Source organism: Magallana gigas, chromosome 1 (assembly GCF_963853765.1).
Source record: "Magallana gigas chromosome 1, xbMagGiga1.1, whole genome shotgun sequence".
Lineage (NCBI taxonomy): Eukaryota > Metazoa > Mollusca > Bivalvia > Ostreida > Ostreidae > Magallana > Magallana gigas.
The window spans coordinates 50,398,413-50,420,580 of NC_088853.1; the positions used below are offsets into that span (position 1 = coordinate 50,398,413).

Consider the following 22,168-nt stretch of genomic DNA (forward strand, 5'->3'; position numbering starts at 1 on the left):
CCCCTAAACAATAAAGATTATTTCTTCAAATGGTCGACTTCGAGTTTCGGGCCAACAATTACTGCGTTTAATTTTCTTTCTCGGATAAAAAAACCTCATTTCTATCAGAAAATGTTTAGTTTCTAAGTTAATATTCATATTCAATGTCAGGAGAGTTTTACTTTTGTTTAGAGATAGTTCCCATTTACAAATTATGATCATGAAAACAAATATTGATATGAAAGAAGACTTAAAACATCTGTATATTTGTCCTTTAACAAAAAAAAAATACTAAATATGAATAAATCGAAATGTTAACTTTTTCTTAAAACTGAAACAAAGTAATGAAGACTTTAATCTTTATTAAAGTTTTAAGTCCATAAGTTTTTAGTCCAAAAGTAGTGTCGTTTACTGAAATTTATTTTATCAAATTAATTCAGTACATAAAGAGTGAACTTCATTTAATTTGATAAATAAATTTCAGTAGACGACAGTACGTATACCTAGCATCACAATTTCAGAGAATAGTGTGTCATCAATTTCTATGCGAATTGAATTTAGCTTGGTGAATGTGAAAGGACACGAATATGTTAAAAATTAAATAAAGAATATTTGAGACGATCGTTTTTATTTTATTATTATAATTGATCGTTTTTACTACAATTCATATGATTTTCATTGAAATAGTTTTGAATAAGATTTGAAATGCAATTTTAAAAGTAAAATTCGTCTTTTATATCTTATACAGAACATAAAATACAAAATATATTATTTAGTACCTCCCTCTTCACCCACTCTTTTCTATATTGATTATATATAGGAATAACACTACAGATTAACTGAATTTATTATATAAAGTGTAACGTGACGGACTTGTCAATGAAATTAGAACAATAGTTCTATTTACAGTTTATTTACATGTTTACACATATACACTACAAGAGCAAAATACATCACTTATGATGAACTTAAATATCTGTCCTCTTCAAGTCCTACTCTCCGACTCCCCCTCTCTTTCTCTCGTTATCATTTTTACTCCCCCCCCCCCCCAGGTTTTCTCAGCCATAAATCACCCATCATAGCGCTCCCTGGCTAGAGAGAAAATAAACAATTAAACTAATGATCCCCCTTTTCCCACAGGTCTGATAAGACATCAGAGACCCACCAGCTGCACAGACGGACATTTAACGGTTCACTCAGACTAACAAGATCTCTTATAAACATAAACATAAATTTGCCAATTTATCACATTGCACCCCTTTTTTAAAGACATGTTCCCACGCATGTTATCAATTGAAAACATTCTCATTCTGAACCTAAAATATACATCTACACAAAATAAATATTCATATTAACTATAACAATATATAACAAATGATGGGAAGCATGAAGCAGGTAGACAACTATTACGAACACTGGTCGATAACGAAATAAAAAACGCGCTAGTTGTCGTATCGAGATGGTACAGTGGAAACAAACTGGGACCCAGTCGTTTCACCCACATAAAACTTGTTTTAAAAAAAAGGCTGAATATAAACCCAAACGTGACATGCTCACTGTTTTTAACCTTACATACAATGTTAAACCATTCCAAGTTAAACGGTTAATTTATCTTAAAAACGCTATAATTACATGTTGTATCTGTTTATATGAAGATGTAGGTAATTAGTAAGTGCACGGAAACTTAAAGGACAGGTGACACAAAATCATTTTCTTCTAAAAACATTTTCTTTGATAAATAAAAATCAGTTTATAACAATTTCTCCATTTGACTAGCATCAGATAAGAACACACAGCTCAATTAAGTGTGCTGAAAATCCCAGCTGCAACAGATCTCCGAGCTTTGCCGATCTTTAATGAGATAAGAAACCCCTGTGTGTTATTCGTCAAAGATGACATAGTCAGCAATCTGCTACACAGTAAACAGCGCAAAGGACGAGGATTTATTTACACGTACAGGATAGTGCATTTGTTTTCCAATGATGATTTTGAAATAAATTAAGCACTATCAGATTAGACTGAATTTATTAAAAGCATTTTTTATTGAATAGCTTAGTGTATGAACCCTCTCCTGAAAACAAAGTAGTAAGATTATAGAATGTACAAGATTACATGTTGTATCATTGGTTAATGGAGTTTTTGAGAAGTTTTGTGTAAATAAGATAGTGGTAATAAAAATTGAAAGAAGTAATTAAATTAGAATGAATTTGAAGATTCTGTGATTGATAATCATTTATAGCAGATTATCATCCTGTCAGCCAGACAGGCAACAACTTGTTCAGATTCTCAGTATTCAGTAAAGTTTGAAATATATTGTTTGAATATGCATATTAATCCAATCTTGCAGATCCAAAAGATTGATTTGAATAAGTTGATATCAATCTAAATTATTTTTTTCTTTAAAAAAAACTCAACAGGGAGCACGATGGGTTGTATTTTTATAATATCACATATAAATCTGTTTTTGTGTACTGTTTGTAACAATTGGTGTTGCTCTAAAAAAATAATTATAATTCATTGTCCATCTTAATCTAATGTCAGTATATAAGAAGTTATCATTGTGCATAGCAGCTCGTTTTGGGGGGCCTCTTTAAAGGTTTGATCAATAGAGAATAAATTATACACAACTCAACAGTACTACCAAAAAATGATCTTCATAAACTATTAAAAGAAGGATCAAATTACATTTGGATAAAATTCAAGGAGTCTGAGATTAATACGTTTTTTAAACCTGAATACTATGTTAAAAAAACTACTGTTTCAGTCTTAACTGATTATGAAAATTGATAGTTCTAGATCTTTTAATTTAATTTCAATAAACAAACATGATCAAATACCATACTAAACAATGTTTGGGTTACTAGTAGACCCCTGATTTTGTGGAACTAAAGAAATTTATAAACATATTTGCTTACAGGTACCAGGATTTCTGGTAATACATCTTAAATAAAAAAAATCCTTTATTAAGTCCAATTAACTTAATTAGGGTTCATTTAGGGTTTAAGATCCGGTGAAATTCCTGGTTACGAAAAGTCTCTATACATTATCACTTACTATGTGTTAAAACAAAATCCTTTCTTAAGCAACAATAATTCCATGTTTTTGATGATTTTTATCGTTTTTTATCGTTTAAAAATCCAACATCTGACATATTTTTTCAGCATGAAGCACATAGATCAATGAAAAGTTAAAAGAACAGGTCACAATTTTTACTCATATTCATAAATGCTGAGGAAACAGAAATGGGGTTTCTAAGCTTAGAATAACTTTGTTTATGTACAGGGTTCTCAAACTTTTAATAGCAATGAGCAAAAGTTAATGACTTCAGATTTTAGATAAGAGCAAGTTAGAAATCCCTATGGTTTAAAGATACAGCGAATTGGCAGTGTATCGGCTATTACGTCGCACCGAAGGTTTCAGATAAGCATATTGAGGTCACGCATCTTATCAGCTCAGTAATTCAGCAATAGCTTGAAACAGATGGGAGTAGTAAAGAAAATTTTGCTGAAATTGTATCACACTCACAATTCAACTTGTTGGTCAATGTTTTTGTGATTGTGTCACCTGTCCTTTAAGCTTTTTCCTATATATGAAATGTTAACTACCTCATATGTGTTCCTTTTTTCTCGTTTGCTTTGTTTTTGTTTTTGGTTTTTTTATAAATCTATTTATTTATGTATTTATTTTATAAGTCAACCCAATTTTTCCGTCTTTACCTTACTTACTCTCCAGGAGATTTACAATTCCATGGGTTCATCAGTATATGTACTTCTTAGACGTGTCTACTATATGCCCGAAAAGTTCGGTTTTTTTCCAAAATACGATGCATGTATATTTCAATCGTATTATTGTTTTGGTTTTTTTTATATTATTATTAATGATCTTTTGTAAACCATTTCATTTTTTTCCTTTATTTATTTTGAATAAGATATACAATATTCCGGAATGTATTTATCCACTACGCTGAAGCATTGAGTTTTGATGTTACGTAGCATGTGTTTATATCTGGTTACGAATATGGATATTCATGAAAATGGTTTCTGTAGAAGGTAGTAATGTTTCCTTATTCCTTGTCTTTTTTTCCCACAAAACACAGTAGGGGGCTATACGTACTCTCTTTAATGTTTACATTTTCTTGTTGTCCTGTATCTTATCCAAGAAAATTCAATTTACTGTTGTAAATATCCCGAGTTAAGCTATACACGAAAGAAGCACTTTTAAAAAGGGGTCATACAGCGAGTTAAATAATATATCTTTTTTTTATTTTAGACATATGAGCGTGCCTATGGCATCACCTACACCCGAACTGAATATAGTTGTTATGTAACGATACTTTTACTTCAAATGTACTACTATGATCAACACTCTACATTGTTTTTAGCTCACCTGAGCCAAAGGCTCAAGTGAGCTTTTCTGATCACAATTTGTCCGTTTTCTGTCGTTGTCGTTGTCGTCGTAGTCGTCGTCGTTGTCGACGTCATTGTAAACTTTTCACATTTTTATCTTCTTCTCAAGAACCACTGGGCAGATTTCAACCAAATTTGGCACAAAGCAACACTGTGTAAAGGGGATTCAATTTTGTTCAAATAGAGAGCCACGCCCTCTTTAAAGGGGGAGATAATTGAGAATTATTAAAAATTTGTTGGTATTTATAAAAAATCTTCTCAAAAACTATTTGGCCTGAAAACTTAGACTTTTGTGGAGGCATCCTCAGGTATTGTAGATTCAAGTTTGTTCAAATCATGGTCCCCGGGGGTAGGGTGGGGCCACAAGAGGGGGATCAAGTTTTGCATAGGAATATATAGAGAAAATCTTTATAAATCTTCTTCTCAAAAACTATCAGGCCAGAAAAGCTCAAATTAAAATTGGAGCATCCTCAGGTAGTGTAGATTCAAGTGTGTTCAAATCATGGTCCCCAGGGGTAGGGTGGGTCCACAAGAGGGGGATCAAGTTTAACAAAGGAATATATAGAGAACATCTTTAAAAATCTTCTTCTCAAAAACCATTAGGCCAGAAAAGCTCAATTAAAATGGAAGCATTCTCAAGTAGTGTAGATTCAAGTTTGTTCAAATCATGGTTCCCGGGGGTAGGGTGGGGCAACAATTGGGGGACCAAGTTTTACATAGGAATATATAGAATCTAAATCTTTAAAAATCTTTAAAAATATTCTTCTCAAAAACTTTTAGGCCAGAAAAGCTCAAATTAAAGTGGAAGCATTATCAGGTAGTGTAGTCTCTGGGGGTAGCTTGGGGCCACAATGGGGGGATCAAGTTTTACATAGGAATATATAGAAAAAATCTTTAAAAATCTTCTTTTCAAAAACTATTAGGCCAGGAAAGCTCAAATTTCAATGGAAGCATCCTCAGATAGTGTAGATTCAGGTTTGTTCAAATCATGGTCCCCGGGGGGTAGGGTGAGGCCACAATTAGGGGATAAATTTTTATACAGGAATATATAGAGAAAATCTTTTTAAAAGAATCTTCTTCTCAAAACTATTTGGCAAAGAAAGCTCAAATTGGCGTGTAACCATCCTCAGATAATTAAGATTCAAGTTTGTTCAAATCATGGTCCCAGGGGGTAGGGCGGGGCCATAATGGGGATATATTTTCATAAATAGAGAACATCTTTTAAAAATCTTCTTCTCAAAACTGTTAGGCCAGGAAAGCCTAAATTTGAGTGGAAGCATCCCCAGATTGTAAAGATTTAAGTTTGTTTGCAAAATCACAATCCCTAGTGATAGGACGGGGCCGTGATGGCGGTTTTTATTTTTACATAGGAATATATAGAGAAAATCTTTAAAAATATTTGGGAAAGTTTTCGGTCCAAAACTCAGTACTTAGTGTGAAAGCACAGGTTATGCAGATTTAACTTTGATGAAACAATGAATACCTATAGTTGGGCCACAAAAGAGGGGGGTATATAGGAATAGAGAAAGATCTACTGTACTTAGTTGTCAAGATATTTTGATACTGTAATGCTAATTTGATCAGAATTAAGGCAATTGTTGCTCAGGTGAGCGATGTGGCCCCTGGGCCTCTTGTGTTTTTTTTTTTGGTTAATCTCGATGTTAATTTCACAAAGATATGCCTGCACATTTCTTTCCACATTACTTTTCATTAGTTGATATCTTTCTTTTCTTCTTCCACACTGGGGCAATGATTATAGTTAAATCCAATGGACAACAAGGTACTTGAGGAAAATAAGTTAAAAGTATTAACTTTAAACTGCCAAGGCTCAATGATTTTAATAAGAGAAAATATGTGTTCAAAAATCTTAGAATGAAAAACTACAATTTTTATTTTTTACAAGATACACATTTTAATGAAAAAGAGGAAATATTAATACAATCACAATGGAAATATAAAGCTTTTTTAATAGTTATAAAACAAATTCAAGAGGGGTAGCAATTCTTTTAAATAATAATTTTGAATATAAAGTACACAATATACATAAAGACAACAGTGGTGATTTTCTGATACTAGATACCACTATTGAAAATATGAACCTTTTACTGGTAAATATATATGGTCCAAATTTAGATACACCCAATTTTTATTCGGAAATAATAGGTAAAATTGACTCTTGTCTAAATACCCAGCATATTATAATGGGGGGGGGTGATTTTAATCTAGAAATGAATAATGATTCAGATTCTATGAACTATAAGCACTTGAACAACACAAAAGCAAGAATGGAAGTATTGAAATTAATAGAGACATTTAATCTGGTAGACATATTTAGGGAAACTAACCCAAATCTAAAGAGATATAAATGGAGGAGAAAAAACCCTATAAAACATGCTAGACTGGGTGTTTTTTTTATAATATCTGAAACACTTACAAACCGAGTACCACAAATTAAATATGAAAATAGTTATCGATCAGACTAGGTGTTTTTTTTATAATATCTGAAACACTTACAAACCGAGTACCACAAATTAAATATGAAAATAGTTATCGATCAGACCATTCTCCTGTGATTTTAGAATATAAAATAATTCCCTTTAAGTTGATATGACATACATTAATTCTATAAAAAAATAATTAGGGAAGTCAAAAGTCAATATGTTTGCCCCATATACAACTTAAAAAAACTTAGATTATATTAGAAATGAAGAGATACAATTCATTATGGAAGATCAACTTTTTTTGGCCATTCGGCTTGCTGAATTAAGAGGCAAATCCATCTCATATTCTGCTTATAAGAAGAAAAAATTAAATGAAAGAGAAAAAAATCTAGAAAAAGATAATGTTTCTTTAGAGCAAAATCTAACAGAAAACTCTTAAAATTCACTTTCAGAGTTACTCAAAATAAGAAAAAATAGATTAAAAGGTCATTGTATAAGGTCATAGTCTAAATGGATTCATGAGGGGGAAAACCTACTAGATATTTTATTAATCTTGAGACTCGGAACTTTATTAACAAACAAATTCCAAATTTAGAAAAAGATGATGGTTCATTCATTTTTGATCAAACAGAAATATTAAAAGAAACAAAGTCCTTTTGTGAACAGCTGTATAAGAAAAGAGAAATCATAGATGAATATAGTCTTTATGATAAGTTGAAAAAATAAATAGCCCTAAACTTAATAATGAAGAATTCAACACCCTTGAAGGTCCTTTAACAAATACAGAGGTACTGAATTTCATTATAAAAAACAAAAAATGACAAAAGTCCTGGCCCTGATGGTTTCACAAGTGAGTTTAAATTTTTTAAACTTTTTTTGGAAAGACCTATGTTCATTCATTACAAGAGCAATAAATCAATCCTTTGAAATAGGAAGTTTTTCAGAAATTAATAAACTTGGTGTAATAACGTGCATTCCTAAAGCAGGAAAACCTAAAATTGGCGCCCTATAACCTTAGTAAATGTAATTTACAAGTTAGCACCAGGAAATATAGCTGAACGTACAGTTCTAGATAAATTGATAAATAAGGACCAGGCTGGATTTCTAAAAGTAAGATTTATTGGGGAAAATATAAAACATATTAATGACCTCATGTACTATACAGAACAAAATGATATACCAGGCCTATTAATGGTAATTGACTTTGGAAAAGCTTTTGACACTATCTCATGGAGTTTTATCTCGAAAGCACTAGATCTTTTGTACCCTCCTTTAAAAATTGGATTAAAACCTTTTATAATGGAATAAAAGCTTGTGTAATTCAAAACAGTGTAATTTCAGAATATTTTTACCCAGAAAGAGGCTGTAGACAAGGCGACCAAATATCGCCATAACTATTTTTACTTTGTGCTGAAATTTTAGGAATATTAATAAGAAACGATAAAAATATTATAGGCATAATCATAGACAGAGAAGAATACAAAATATCTCAATATGCAGACGACAATTACTAATAATGGATGGTACACCTCAATCATATGATGGCATCCTAGGACAGCACAGGTTTCAGGCTTAAAAATAAATTTCACAAAAACAAATATGGTTTGGATAGGTAGAAAAAATTTCAAGAGATGTATTTCAACACTCACGATGGAAACTGAGTTGGGACAATTTAACTTTTGAACTCCTAGGTATTGAATTCTCAGTAACACTAGATGAAATGGAAGACTTAAACTATTTACCGAAACTCTCAGAAATAAGAAAATTAATAAATCAATGGAATTGGACGAATCACAGTCATTAAGACATTAATAATACCAAAATTAAATCATTTAATACTAACACTACCCAACCCAAGCATTAATTACTTGAAAAACTTCGAAAATGATATTTTTCAATTTTTATGAGGTGGTAGAGTGCATAGAGTAAAGAAGAGTATAATTGTATAAGATTACTGCCATGGGGGTCTCAAAATGATTGATTATGGGGATTTTATTACTGCACTCAAATCTACGTTGATAAAAAGACTTATTAGGGCTGATACAAAATGTGTAAAGCTTTTAGAATCCATTCTGAAAATTAAAATCCCAGAAATATGGTGGAATGGCACAGATTATTCATATAGTCTATGTAAAACTTTTGGAAATTCTTTCTGGAAAGAGGTGTTCATTAGCTGGTTAAAAATACAGGAGTAAAATGTGTTAAGTAAACCTCAGATTATAAATGATAATATATGGTACAATCCGAACATTACAGTAGACAATAAATCAGTATTTTTAAAAAGCTTTGCTAATACAAGATTTATTTTTGTTGGTGATTTACTTAATATTAATGGAACATTTATCAGCTTTGAAAAATTGAAACAAATAAATCCAATGACAAACTTTATTGAATATGCAATTTAAGAACTACTGTAAGGACCAGATTGCATACACAAGATTTAAACATACCAAACTTACAAATAATAAAAGAATATGGACCTGTTATCCCTAATCATATCCTATTATTTAATAATAATTGTAAAGGCTGCAAACTTATGTACAACTTATTATTAGATAAAAAGAGAGAAACATGTACATCTATACCAGAATGGAGAGGAAAGGGTCATAACTATGCACAAGAAACCTTTCACAAAATTTTTGAACTCCCCTTTAAATCTACACAAGAATAAAAAAAATACAATGGGCACAGTTCCAAATTCTTCAAAGGAGTGTTCCGACAAATAAATATCTTTTCAAAATAAAAAAGCAGAGTCTCCTGTATGTACTTTCTGTAAAAGAGATGAAGAGAGTATTGTATTGGGCATTAATTCTATGAATGTACTATTGTAAAAGAATTATGGTCTGCTGTCGAAGACTGGATTTTGCGACAGTTTGATTTGTTAATAACATTTGATAAACAATTAGTTCTCTTTGGAAAATATAAAAATAGAGATATTTATAGATTTTTTAACTTGTTGGCTCTTATTGTGAAGCAATCTATTTTTTCTTGTAAATACAAAAGTAATACAAATCCAAATATACATGGATTAAAAAATTTATAATAGAAAAGCTCTTGACTGAAAAATATATGCTAATGAAAAATTGTAGATATAAGGAATATGAAAGCCATTGGCAAAAAATATGTGATAAGCTGTAGCACTGTATTATGTATAGTTAAATTGTCTCTTTATTGTGCCTCATCTCAATCTTGTTTTGAACTGTGATATCCTTTTTTGTGTTTAATCCTTTTTTCCTCCCTCAAGTATCCCTGTAGAACAGGGATCTATCACATAATCATGGTTTACATTTTATATCCATATATGAACAATGCCCCAATCCTTTCCCTCGCCATCTCCCCTTTATTTACTCTCTCTCTCTCTCTCTCGCTCTCTCTCTCTCTCTCTCTCTCTCTCTCTCTCTCTCTCTCCAAAAATTTGCCTTCACTACATAAGAATTGTATAAAATAGAATAATCATATACTTAGAAGCTTTTCAAGATGATTATATAAACATATGTACAAGATATAAGTCCAAACGATCTACAGGGCGACGCACGCGTTTTCCGCGACTATGCTCATCGCAATCATTGTCAATAATTGAACTGTTCGCAGACCCATCATCGGAGTCAGTCTGATGGTCGTCAGCATATCACCACACATCTCTCTCTCAGTGGAACGGCTTTAGTCGGTTGTAATGTACCACCCGCGGTTTTGAATTCGGTGACTTCTGGACACGATACACGAGATATGATATTGATATAATTACTCGGTATGGTCCGTCCCAATTTGATTGTAATTTGGGGCTCAGTCCGACCTTACGCTTGGGGTCATACAGCCATACGACGTCACCATCTTTGTACGGTTGGAATTCGTATTCCGACTTTTATTTGTTACTTGCACTTTTGATGTGTTCTTTTGCCTCTTCGTGTACTTTGCACATACGGTCCTTGAGATCTGCCACATACTCCGGAACACTCGTTGCACTGTTCACGGGTAAGCTTCCGTACACGAGATCCACAGGTAAATGCGCTTCACGGCATAACATCATTATGTTTGGAGATTAGGACGTAGTCTCCTGGTAAGCACTACGGTATGCCGACATCGCCAACGTTAGAACTTCATCCCAGTTCTTCTGATCTTTTTCTACTTGTGTAACTAGCATATTTCGGACTGTCTTATTAAAGCGTTCAATCATGCCATCCGCCTGCGGATGTAATACAGTAGTTTGGGTTTTCTGAATTCCTAATAATTTTGTCATTTCGCTGAACAAAGCAGACTCGAAATTTCTACCTTAATCAGAATGCACTTGAATCAAAACACCCAGACGACATGTAAATTCGTGCACAAGTTTCTTTGAGATTGTTTCCGCTTCCTGGTCCGGAATGGCGAATGCTTCTGTCCATTTAGTAAATAAGTCACCAATGACCAATATATACCGATTTCCCTGATCAGTTATGGTCAACGGTCCCATTATGTCGAGTGCAATTCTCTCAATTGGGGCACCCACATTGTATAGCTTCATCGGCGCTTTGTAAGATTTTGGTGGATTTTTTCGTGCAGAACACTGCTCACACTTCCTACACCTATCCTTCACATAAGAACCAATTCCAGGCCAATAGAAGTGTTCTCGCACTCGTGATAGCGTTTTATTGACACCTAGGTGACCGGCTGTCACCGCTTCATGGAGGGACTTTAATATATCTGCACGATATAACTCTGTAACCAGCAGTTGGTACGTAATCCGTTTTCCAGACTCGTCCTCCCATTGTCTGTGCAAAACACCTTCACGCACTTCAAGCCTCTTCCATTGGGCCCACAGGGTTTCTACTGGGACACTTTCCATTGATATTTCTTCCCATTTTGGTTTTTCATGATTGTTAACAAACCTCTTCAGAATCTTACCGATATGGCGGTCTTCACTCTGTGCTTTTGCTATTTGAGTCGAGGATATACCAATCAACCAGTTTTGAGTTCCAGCCCTTGTCTTACGAACGACGTCACATTTACTCTGAACGCGGGAGTTTTGTTCAGTTCGTTCGCAGTATGCACAGTCCTGACAAGGTCGACGGGACAGTGCTTCGCCATTCAAATGCTTGGCTCCTGATCTATGTTTGATTTCATATGCCCAGCACTTGAAGCCATCGAGCTAACTGGCCTTTAATATCCTTGAAGTTTAAAAGCCGACGGAGTGATCCATGGTCTGTCCTTAGACAGAATCTTCTGCCATACAGGTAACAATGGAAATGTTTCACTGCCTCAACAATTGCGAGTAGTTCCTTCCGGGTTACACAATAATTATTTTCTGCTGTTCCCAGCGCATGACTAAAGTAGTTTATGACTTTCTCCTCACCAGCCTGAATTTACGATAGAACGGCACCAATCGCTCTGTTGCTCGCGTCTGTATCTAGAACGAATTCACCTCCCTTAGGATCCGGATAGGAGAGCACGGGACTTTTCAAATCGTAAAGAACCATCCCTTTTACGAACAAGTTCAATCGGAGAGGACCATGGGCTCTCTGATTTCTCTATCACGTCCTGCTTCAACATTGATTGGATCTGAGACGTAGCCTCGGCTCTCTAAGTATCTAGCATACGACGCGGTCGTAATTTTACCGCTTCCGCTCCTTGGGTGTCGATCTTATGTTTAATTATTCCAGTTCGCCCTAACGCTTCCTTGTTCGCCGCAAAAACATTTCGGTTTTTACTGAGAAAGGCCTCCAGTACTTTTGACTGGTTATCATCCAAATTCACACATGACTCTGCCAGAAGCGTTTTTAAGTAGTCCGGCACACGCGAATCAGTTTGAACTTTCAGACTCAATGTGGCATCAACAGTTACAGCCTCGCAATGACCAACAAGTGTCCTCTTGTAGACTTTAATGGGCTGATCCGACCTATTGAGAACACGGATAGGCACATTCTCATTCGTTGGATTCACGACGGCTATTCCTATCACCAAGTTGTACTTTTCAGCAAATGTCCCAGCGGGAATCAGTAGACCAGATTCCGGTGCGCACTCTCGATCAAGAATTTTTCCTTGTAGAACCATCTCCGATCGAGTGGGAATGACATTTGTTTCATTCAGAATGACTTTGCAGCAACGGATTGAATTACAGGATAATGTCAAACATCGAATCACCTTACCGTCAAGGTGAAATTGCCCATTACCCAAGTCCAGGACACAATTCTGGGCTTGCAGGAAATCAAACCCAAGAATCCCTCTATGTCCTCACCAATATCCACGATCCAGAAATCGTGCTCTACCGTTACCGCAAAAGTTAGAGTCAATGTCGCGATCTCCCTAGTGCCTATACTCTTCCCGTCTGCTATTCTCACACTCAAATTGGTTGATCTCAACGAAGGGATTCAATCGTTCAAAAACAGCACTGTTAATGATTGCCACATTTGCACCTGTATTAATTATAAGTTTCAATTTACACTGATTTTGCTTACCGATTAGTCCAGTAAGGAACATTCCTGATCCATCCATCCGTCCTGTTCTCGGAGCCAAATCGACGACTGAGCGCTCTCTCGAGTTCCTCATGCGACCGTCGCTTTACCAATTCTAAATCTGCTAGGAATCCATGGGCGGCTCCTCTGAGGGATGAAGCCAAAACATGGACTTTTGTCTAGAATCCCATCACATTTCAACCACAATGTGTAGTCTTCCTACGGATCAGAACTATCGTACGCTGCGGGTTGAACTAACAATTTCTAAAAATCTTGCCCACTCGAGTTACTATTCGAAACACTAAAATATCTTGGACTGGAGTTTCCTAATCCCTTAGTGGTATTTTTTATTTGTTCCTGCAATGTTTCATAATCACGCCCCAGTCTTCTTCTAAGTTCATTAACGTTTGGTGTTGATGTCATTGTCGCGATGCCAGTGTCGCTTCTATCCCGGCGAATTCCGAATAGCACAGTAGGTGTATCTATGTCCGTCATTTTCACTTAGTATAATCCCACCGCTGCCACCAAAAATTGTAACGTGATGGACTTGTCAATGAAATTAAAACAATAGTTATATTTACAGTTTAATTACATAATTACACATATTCACTACAAGAGCAAAATACATCACTTATGATGAACTTGAATATCTGTCCTCTTCAAGTCTTACTCTCCGACTCCCCCTCTCTTTCTCTCGTTATCATTTTTACTCCCTCCTCCCAGGGTTTCTAAGCCATTAATCGCCCATCATAGCACTCCCTGGCTAGAGAGAAAATAAACAATTAAACTAATGATCCCCCTTTTCCCACAGGTCTGATAAGACATCAGAGACCCACCAGCTGCACATACGGATGACATATTAATTAAGTGCCAGCTGGACATTTAACGGTTCACTCAGACTAACAAGATCTCCAATTAACATAAACATAAATTTGCCAATTTATCACAATATGAACCTCTAAAGTAGTGAAAACATTCAATTGTATATGAATTGTTTCATGACGTCACAATGATCGTAGCACGCGCTTATCGCTTGTTGGTTGGGTTATTGTAAACATAAATCTCGGTAATTTTAACAATTCTAAACGGTGTGTATTATTATATTATTATGTATTATGTGTATATATTAGCAATAAATAGCAATGTTTAAAAAGTTGACCAGGATATGAACTTGGTTGGTACGTACTTGAATAATCTGAGAAACTCTTCGGGCTTCACATGATTTGATCACTTGACCAACCAATTCTATATCCCGATGAACTTTTTAAATTGTTGTTTATTTCTTTAAAAATTAGTAAGTTAAAAGATTCACCCGAATATAACTTTGGTTGGTCACGTGATCAAATCCTATGAAGCCTTAAGGGCCTCTGAGAAGATTTGATCACGTACCAACAAAATTTATATCTTATCATATTTAAAGGACATGAAGTATGACGACCAAATTTTAGAACAAATCTCCAATAAGACTATAACTAGGTATAACGAAGTGGACGGTTTGTGTCAACATATTATAAAATAGGCAACAATAAATGTGTTCAATTATTATAATATAAAGTAACCAACTAATTACTTCATTAACAAGTTTGATACAATTAGAAAAAAAAAATATTTTAACATGTTAAAGTTAAAAGCATATACCGTTGTTGAAAATGGTTCGCTACTTTGTAAATACAGTTTAACTTAATACAGTTTCTCTCTTTTTAAATTATTTAAGAGTGCCTCTCTTTTTTGTCTCAATATTTATACTACAGTACCCGCAACGTTATTTTTTACAATCCTATCGTATCGTGTATCAATCCTATCGTATCGTGCGTGTATACTGTTCTATCGTGCGTTAATTCTATCCTATCGTGCGTGTATACTGTTCTATCGTGCGTTAATCCTATCCTATCGTGCGTGAATCCTATCAGGTTTATCGTTTAATTTCAACAATTCTTCCGTTTATCCAATCGTGTTAAGTGTTTCGTGCCTTTTTATAAGCAAGTAAATTTATTACTAAGTTGCAACTCGTTCGGTGCGCCGTATACGAATATTTATCGAACAAGAATTGTAAAATCCTATCCAAAATTCCGTCAGGATACTAATCTTTAAATTTTTTAGATCAAAATTGACCAATATTATATGTAAATCATATGTTAACATTGAAAATGAAAAAGGAAGCTCTTAGAAACAAGGTAACATATTTACCTGTATATCGAATATATTAAATCGTACGCAGAGTGTATACCTGCGTAAACATTTACTTTTATGCAATATAATTTTGTTGCATCATATTTTACAGAAACAAAACTATTTATGATATGATTTATATTTAATTAAAATCCGAGTTGTATTTTGAACCCGTTATTTACCGTGTGATATTTGATTTCAGGCTGAAATGTTCTCGGCAATCAGCTAGGGTGTGTGGTAATGAAAAAAATGTTAACAAATCGTACGCGGAATGTGTATCTGCGTAAATATTTATTTAAATTGTCTGTAATAATTCGTTTTTAATGCATCATTTTCTTATTCAGAAAGAAATGTACTTATGATAGATTTTATATTTACTTTATACAAGAGTTGGATTTATATAATTAAACCCGCGATTTTCCGAGTGATTTAATCTCGGGCTGAAATATTCGCGGCGATCGGCTAGGGTGTTCGATAATGAAAAAATGTTAACAATACAGAAAATTTATTGATCATTAAAGCTCATAATTTTAGTTTAAAAAAAAAATAACTTGTCATTTTTATACATTTCATAAATGATGCAGCGATGATTAACAACCCGGCAATTGTTACTGAAAAGAAATTCCACGTAAATCTTTATTTGTACGTGTTCTCTCTCAAACTATGCCATTATCAGTTTTTTCGTAAATATCGTTTAAATCGGTCATACGTTTATCATATACATCGTTTATCCTTTCCTATCGTGTATCAATCCTATCATATCGTGCGTGTATACTGTTCTGTCGTACGTTAATCCTATCCTTTCGTTCGTGTATACTGTTCTATCGTGCGTTAATGCTATCCTATCGTGCGTGAATCCTATCCTATCGTTTATCTTGTAAAAAAATAACGTTGCGGGTACTGTACCACATATTAGACGAACACATAAAGGAAGTTTTAAGATGATGATGGCTAGATAACATGAATTGATTAACTAAGTGTTTTGCCACTTCATTGAATTTTTTTCTGATTATGATAATTTTATTTCTTCCTTATTACAAAATAAACTGTTATATTGCCCACCTGACAAACAAAAATGAAGTCTATTAGGAGTTAATAATGTGCAATGATTAATTTTTCTTTGATGCAATGTTAAAGTCATACAAAAATCTAGATACACATGAAGAATCTAAATACGCCATTTATTATCTGGATTGTAATCTTGGGCAAGACTTCTGAAAAATGCCAATTAACAATGAATACTTAAAAGTCTGATCAACAGTCTCGTCGTTCTAAAAAATCACCAGAAACGCATTTAATCTTCAGGAAATGTATATCCATTGTAGCGAACTGGTTTGTTGTTTTTCAGCAACATAGCACAATAAGAAATATTTCTTACCTGAGAATATCAGTGGGACGTCTTCTAATATTGCAAGGGCATATTCAAACGCTAATTTATATTTTACAATTTGATAAATTTGTATATGTGTATCTTCTTGTAGATTTTAAAATTAGCTGCAATTTTTAAGACTTTTCCGTATCTTTAAATATATACAATATTTACCGTGTCGAAAATACGAATAAATTTCATTAAAAAATCAATATTGGTGAGGCTCAATTAGATCGCATCTTTTTCAAAAATCCTTGACGATCAAAAACTTTATGAAAAAGATTAATTGAGTAAGACATTCTTGTGAAAAATACAGCACTAACACAATACCAAAGATCACGGAAAAAAATGGAAGTCGTCACTTGTGGACAATCAATAACTAAAGAAATCATATTTTGCTTGAAAAAGTTTTTGTTCTAAACATTTCACCGTTTTTGTATTAATAGATGACGTTGTTTTTTTAAGCATTCAATGGTTTGATTCATAACTTACATGTAATTGCCAGGGTTTTTTTAAATAACTGCCTTAAACGTGTAAGAAATTAACTATACTATATAATTAATTGTTGTCTATCGTTTTAATTGGGAAATGTCGAAGCGCTCATAAATGCATCAATCCGTATTTAATATTCTAACAACATAATTTTACAACATTATTTGTAGATGTTTCTCATATTTCTTTTGTTTTGAGTACATTATTTATGCAGCCCTAATTGTATTGCAAACTCTCACAAGAGGTTTTAAATTACATCACAAAGTGCTTTTTAACATCCCGCCTGGATTCGTATAACGGCAGTTGCATGGGATGTGATGTGATGATAGAAGTTCGAAAGAACAGTGTAATGTAAGTACTACTGATATGATTTCCATGCTTTAATCTTTATGTTCTGGTTTGCTTTTGGTGCTGCCAGGTTAATTTCTTTAATAGTATTTTTTTTTTACTTTTTTGTACTAATGAATTAAGTTTGCAACAATATTATAAGATTTTTCACCGAGTCAGGTTTGTTCTATCAATTGATTATTTGGCGATCGAATTCATAAAAGTCTACTGATCTAACTACACTTTAATCTATAGATTTAAAATAACGCCATAATAATTGAATAATGATAATAAGTATAAAGCCAATACACATATACATTATTAATTTTTACTGAGTTTTTTAATGCACTTTTTTATCTGAATCTTATAATTAATCTATATCGCGATTATTTTAACAAGAACGATTATTTGTTATAATTGATAGATAGGTTTAGGACGGAGTTTTTTCATAAATGGAAGAAATATACCTTTATTTCTTCATTTATTTTTTACATCATTCATCGTGTTCTAATCTACACGTCAATGTTGTAAATCCGTCATCAATGATAATATCACGTATTCACATGTATTTGAACTATCAGTAACATTGAGCTTAGTGTTTATGAAATTGGAAAAAAGATAGCTTTGTAAATAAAAAAAAAAATCTTACATAACTCGATGGAAAGAAATGTTTCATTAAAAGAGCTAATGTAGTGTCAGTACACTAAATGTATCAGGAATTCACGAAGGAAGTACTTAGATTGTATTTTCTGGCTTGAGTTGTGCACTTGTTTGTTTGAGAGAAGTTGTCTTCTTTTTTGCAATTATAATTCTCGTACCCAAGTACTGTTTATGAGAGTTCTTAAATCTACAGTTCTAAATTAGTCTTTTAAATGACAAACACTTGTTAACATACTTTGTACAAATATAGAAATGCATTAACAATCTAAAAAGAACTAAATAAATGTTCATAAGTATCCTGCAAAAAAAGATGTTGTTCGATGACTTCGTTTATATAAATAATCATCTACAGTAGGGCAATCTTGAGACAATTAATGATAAATGTCAAAAATTAAGATTTAATCAAAGCAAAGTTTCAATGAACCTTTTATTTCATTTATTTAAAAATGAACAAACTAACTATACCACACCCGGTTTTTTTTAAACATGTGTATGCTGGTATTGAAAACCTCTTCTTTCGATAATGTAGCCCTAAGGTGTTTTTTTCAATGAATAAATTTATGAAATACCTAAATGAAATAAATATTCGTAAACAATTGTTAATATATAGAAAAAAAACTTTAAATATTATTTTTATATTTTCAGTTTTAATAATGGTGTTTATTGTTTTCGGCGATCGTCAGAATATGTTTAAGACAATTCTATGTCTCAACTTCTGGTTTTTATCAAGCTTTGCTTACGGTGAGTAAAGAACATATCAACAATGCTGGAATATCATAATTGTTGTACTTGTTTGAATCTATAGACAATTGCTACCTTTGATTTTTATTGTTTTCTTTATTGACTTGAAAATAGATAAAAAATGTGTTTGTGTCCTTTTTCTCTTTAAATGTGTTTCTTTGTGCTGGTCTATATTCTAGTTGTGCTAAAGGTACATGTAAATAATAACTGGACATACACAGGAAATGTATTGGACATGGTTATGGATGATAACAGAGAATGACTGCATTTAAGGACGTTTTAAAAATTGCGACCAAATTAATTTTAAAAATGATCATATTTCTTTTAATTGTAGAAATGGCCATTTTGAACCCAACTTTACGTAATTTCCTTTGTTAAATCGTTGTACATCAATGTAAGGAGAACAAAATTAGAGTATAATGACAAAACTCTCTTGACCAAAAAATATTTCTATGTTGCACATTCAAAACGTTAAAGACAGAAATAAAAAAATAATATAATGTTAAATAATATATACATGTGGTAATGGTAATTTAAAGGTGCAGGAAACTAAAAACATGTTGTACAATAAATCAATTAATTAGCATCTACTTTGATTGTAAATCGTATTCATTTACATTTGTTTTATTTGGGACAATGAATATATCAAGAAAATTGATCGCTTAATTTTAATGTCCCGCCTCCATGAGATCTGCCATTGCATCTTTAATCTATGACGTCACACCATCTATTCCGGTTTGTTTTATCAACCTTGCATCAGTATACGAAAAACATTATATTTGCTCTAAATGAAAAGTTCTAGAAAATTTGAAACAATATTGATCTGAAACCTTTTTTTTTAAACCCTTGACTTTCCACTGAATTACAAACCAACCTCAAATGAAAAATGTTCGTTGAAATCGTTTAAAAACGTTATTGTCAGAGAAAACTCCGCGAGGAAATGGACATTGTCAACAAATGCCAAGTATCTTAGAAAATGTTTGCTGTCGTTATTTTGACTTTAAAAAATGTATCTTGAGCATCCCGATTAGATGCACAGATAACATACTTATTGAGATAGCAAAGAACTTGACTTGGAATAGAATACTTGAAGTAACATTGAATGGTAGCAGATTAATAGCGGTTATTTATTTCTTTTTTTCCAGTATTTGCTGATAATAGGGAAAAAGTCATAAGATGTATAGCTGGCAATGTTACCATGCAGTTTAAACCCGAATTGGTAGATGGCAAAGGGGTGAAGACTTACGTATGGAACAAGGTCCGAGGCGTAAACAAAGATCCAAGCTTTGCCAAGTTTGAACCTAGCGTTTCATCACAGCTTGAGATATATTATAATGACGAGCACCAGGTTCAGAATCGATTAATCCACTATCCCACTGAGCCTGCTACCTTATACCTCACGAATTTAAGGAAAAGTGATCAACAGCAGTACACCCTCGCTCTTAGCTATGTTGATTATATTGGAACACCCACAGAATATATTATAGACCTAGAAGTACAAGGTATGTGAACTATGTTGGAACACCCACAGAATGTATTATAAACCTAGAAGTACAAGGTATGTGAACTATGTTGGAACACCCACAGAATGGATCATAGACCTACAAATACAAGGTAATTGAACTATGTTGAAACATCCACAGAATATATTATAGACCTAGAATTACAAGGTATGTGAACTGTGTTGGAACACACACAGAATGGATCATAGACCTACAAGTATTAGGTAATTGAACTATGTTGAAACATCCACAGAATATGTTATAGGCCTAGAATTACAAGGTATGTGAACTGTGTTGGAACACACACAGAATGGATCATAGACCTACAAGTACAATGTATGTGAACTGTTCAATATATTGTAATAAGGAAAGGTGGATTGAAAGTATAAATACATTGAGAACATATGGCTGGATGAGGAATTGAACCCAGGACCCATGCAAATCTTGTCCTAGCTCTAGCAATGAGCATACCAAGCCAATATCCTTGGTCCGTATAGCCCCAACTACTACAATATGATAGTTATTAGGCTGTCCAAACTAACAAGATTGAAGTCTGATTGACATCAGACCTACCCACTTACTGGTAGATATAAGGAAAAAACAATTCCCTATTTTATAATAGTATGCTTTCCACAGCTGTTCCAGCTGGTTTTATTTTGGGCAACTTTCATATTGGAATCTGTAGAAAAGTCAGGTATTAAGGAGGCTGTGTGATTAACAAATTACCCATCAGATCAACCTTCAACTTTTAGATGTCTTGTGTAATAGTACTAATTTATATCTATTTAGTAAAGAAAATACAGATCCTTAAATAAGTACGTAATTGGAATGTACACATTACATATATTTGGTTGGATAAACAGTACCGATCAGACCCAACCTAACAGTATGTAAACCCCAACTAAACCCTGGATTTACTTTCGGGGTTTACTTTGGATTTACTAGAGTGGACCCAAAGTAAAACCAGAGTAAACCACAGTGGACACAGAGAGTAAACCCTGATATGACGAATGCACCTGAAAGCCAACATTTCATGAGTATTTGGAATATAAAAAGGGCAGGAATTACAGGCAGTAAGATGATAAGTAAACCCCAAGTGCACCCAAAGTAATCTCCAAGTGGACCCAAATTAAACCTCAAGTGGATGCAAATATGAAAAAGCAGACCACTGCTTACAGTAAGTAAACCATGAAAGAAAACCCAGGGTTTAGTTAGGGTCAAATCTGGTGTTAGGTTGGGTCTGATTGGTGCTGTATGTACATTTTAAAAAAATCACCTGTTTTAAAATTTATTTATTTTTATGTTAAATTTGAATTAACAGTCCTGAGTCAGATGGTTGTAGTAATTTTTTTCCATCAGCCCTTGATCATGTTGATCAGTGTTCTTGATTTGGGGGAAGGTCTATTGGTCATGCAAAATTGATTGCTATTTCCGCCTATTTCTCCCTTATATCTTTTGCCGGCCCATGATAGAAGCCACTGATTCACAGTTGGAAATATTCCCCTTTGTTTTCCCTTGGACTGAAATGTTGCACTTTCATTGGTTTATATTTACATTCAGTGTATATTTCCCCTTATCTTTACATTGGAAATCTGCGATGTTTCATTTTCTATGAATACACTTTGATAATTCATGCGCTGTGAGCACAAATATA

At 33.4% G+C, this 22,168-nt stretch overlaps 1 protein-coding gene across 1 annotated transcript in view; it reads left to right on the plus strand.

The window, feature by feature from the left end:
• Positions 1-17,513: 17,513 nt before the first annotated feature.
• The window catches only part of LOC109619509 (adhesion G protein-coupled receptor E3-like), a 28,994-nt gene continuing 24,339 nt past the window's right edge, over positions 17,514-22,168 (plus strand). The window contains exons 1-3 of the mRNA XM_066069795.1: positions 17,514-17,635; positions 18,917-19,012; positions 20,158-20,514. Coding sequence (XP_065925867.1) covers positions 18,925-19,012; positions 20,158-20,514 — 445 coding nt within the window. The 5' untranslated portion in view covers positions 17,514-17,635; positions 18,917-18,924. The remainder of the gene's footprint in view (positions 17,636-18,916; positions 19,013-20,157; positions 20,515-22,168) is intronic.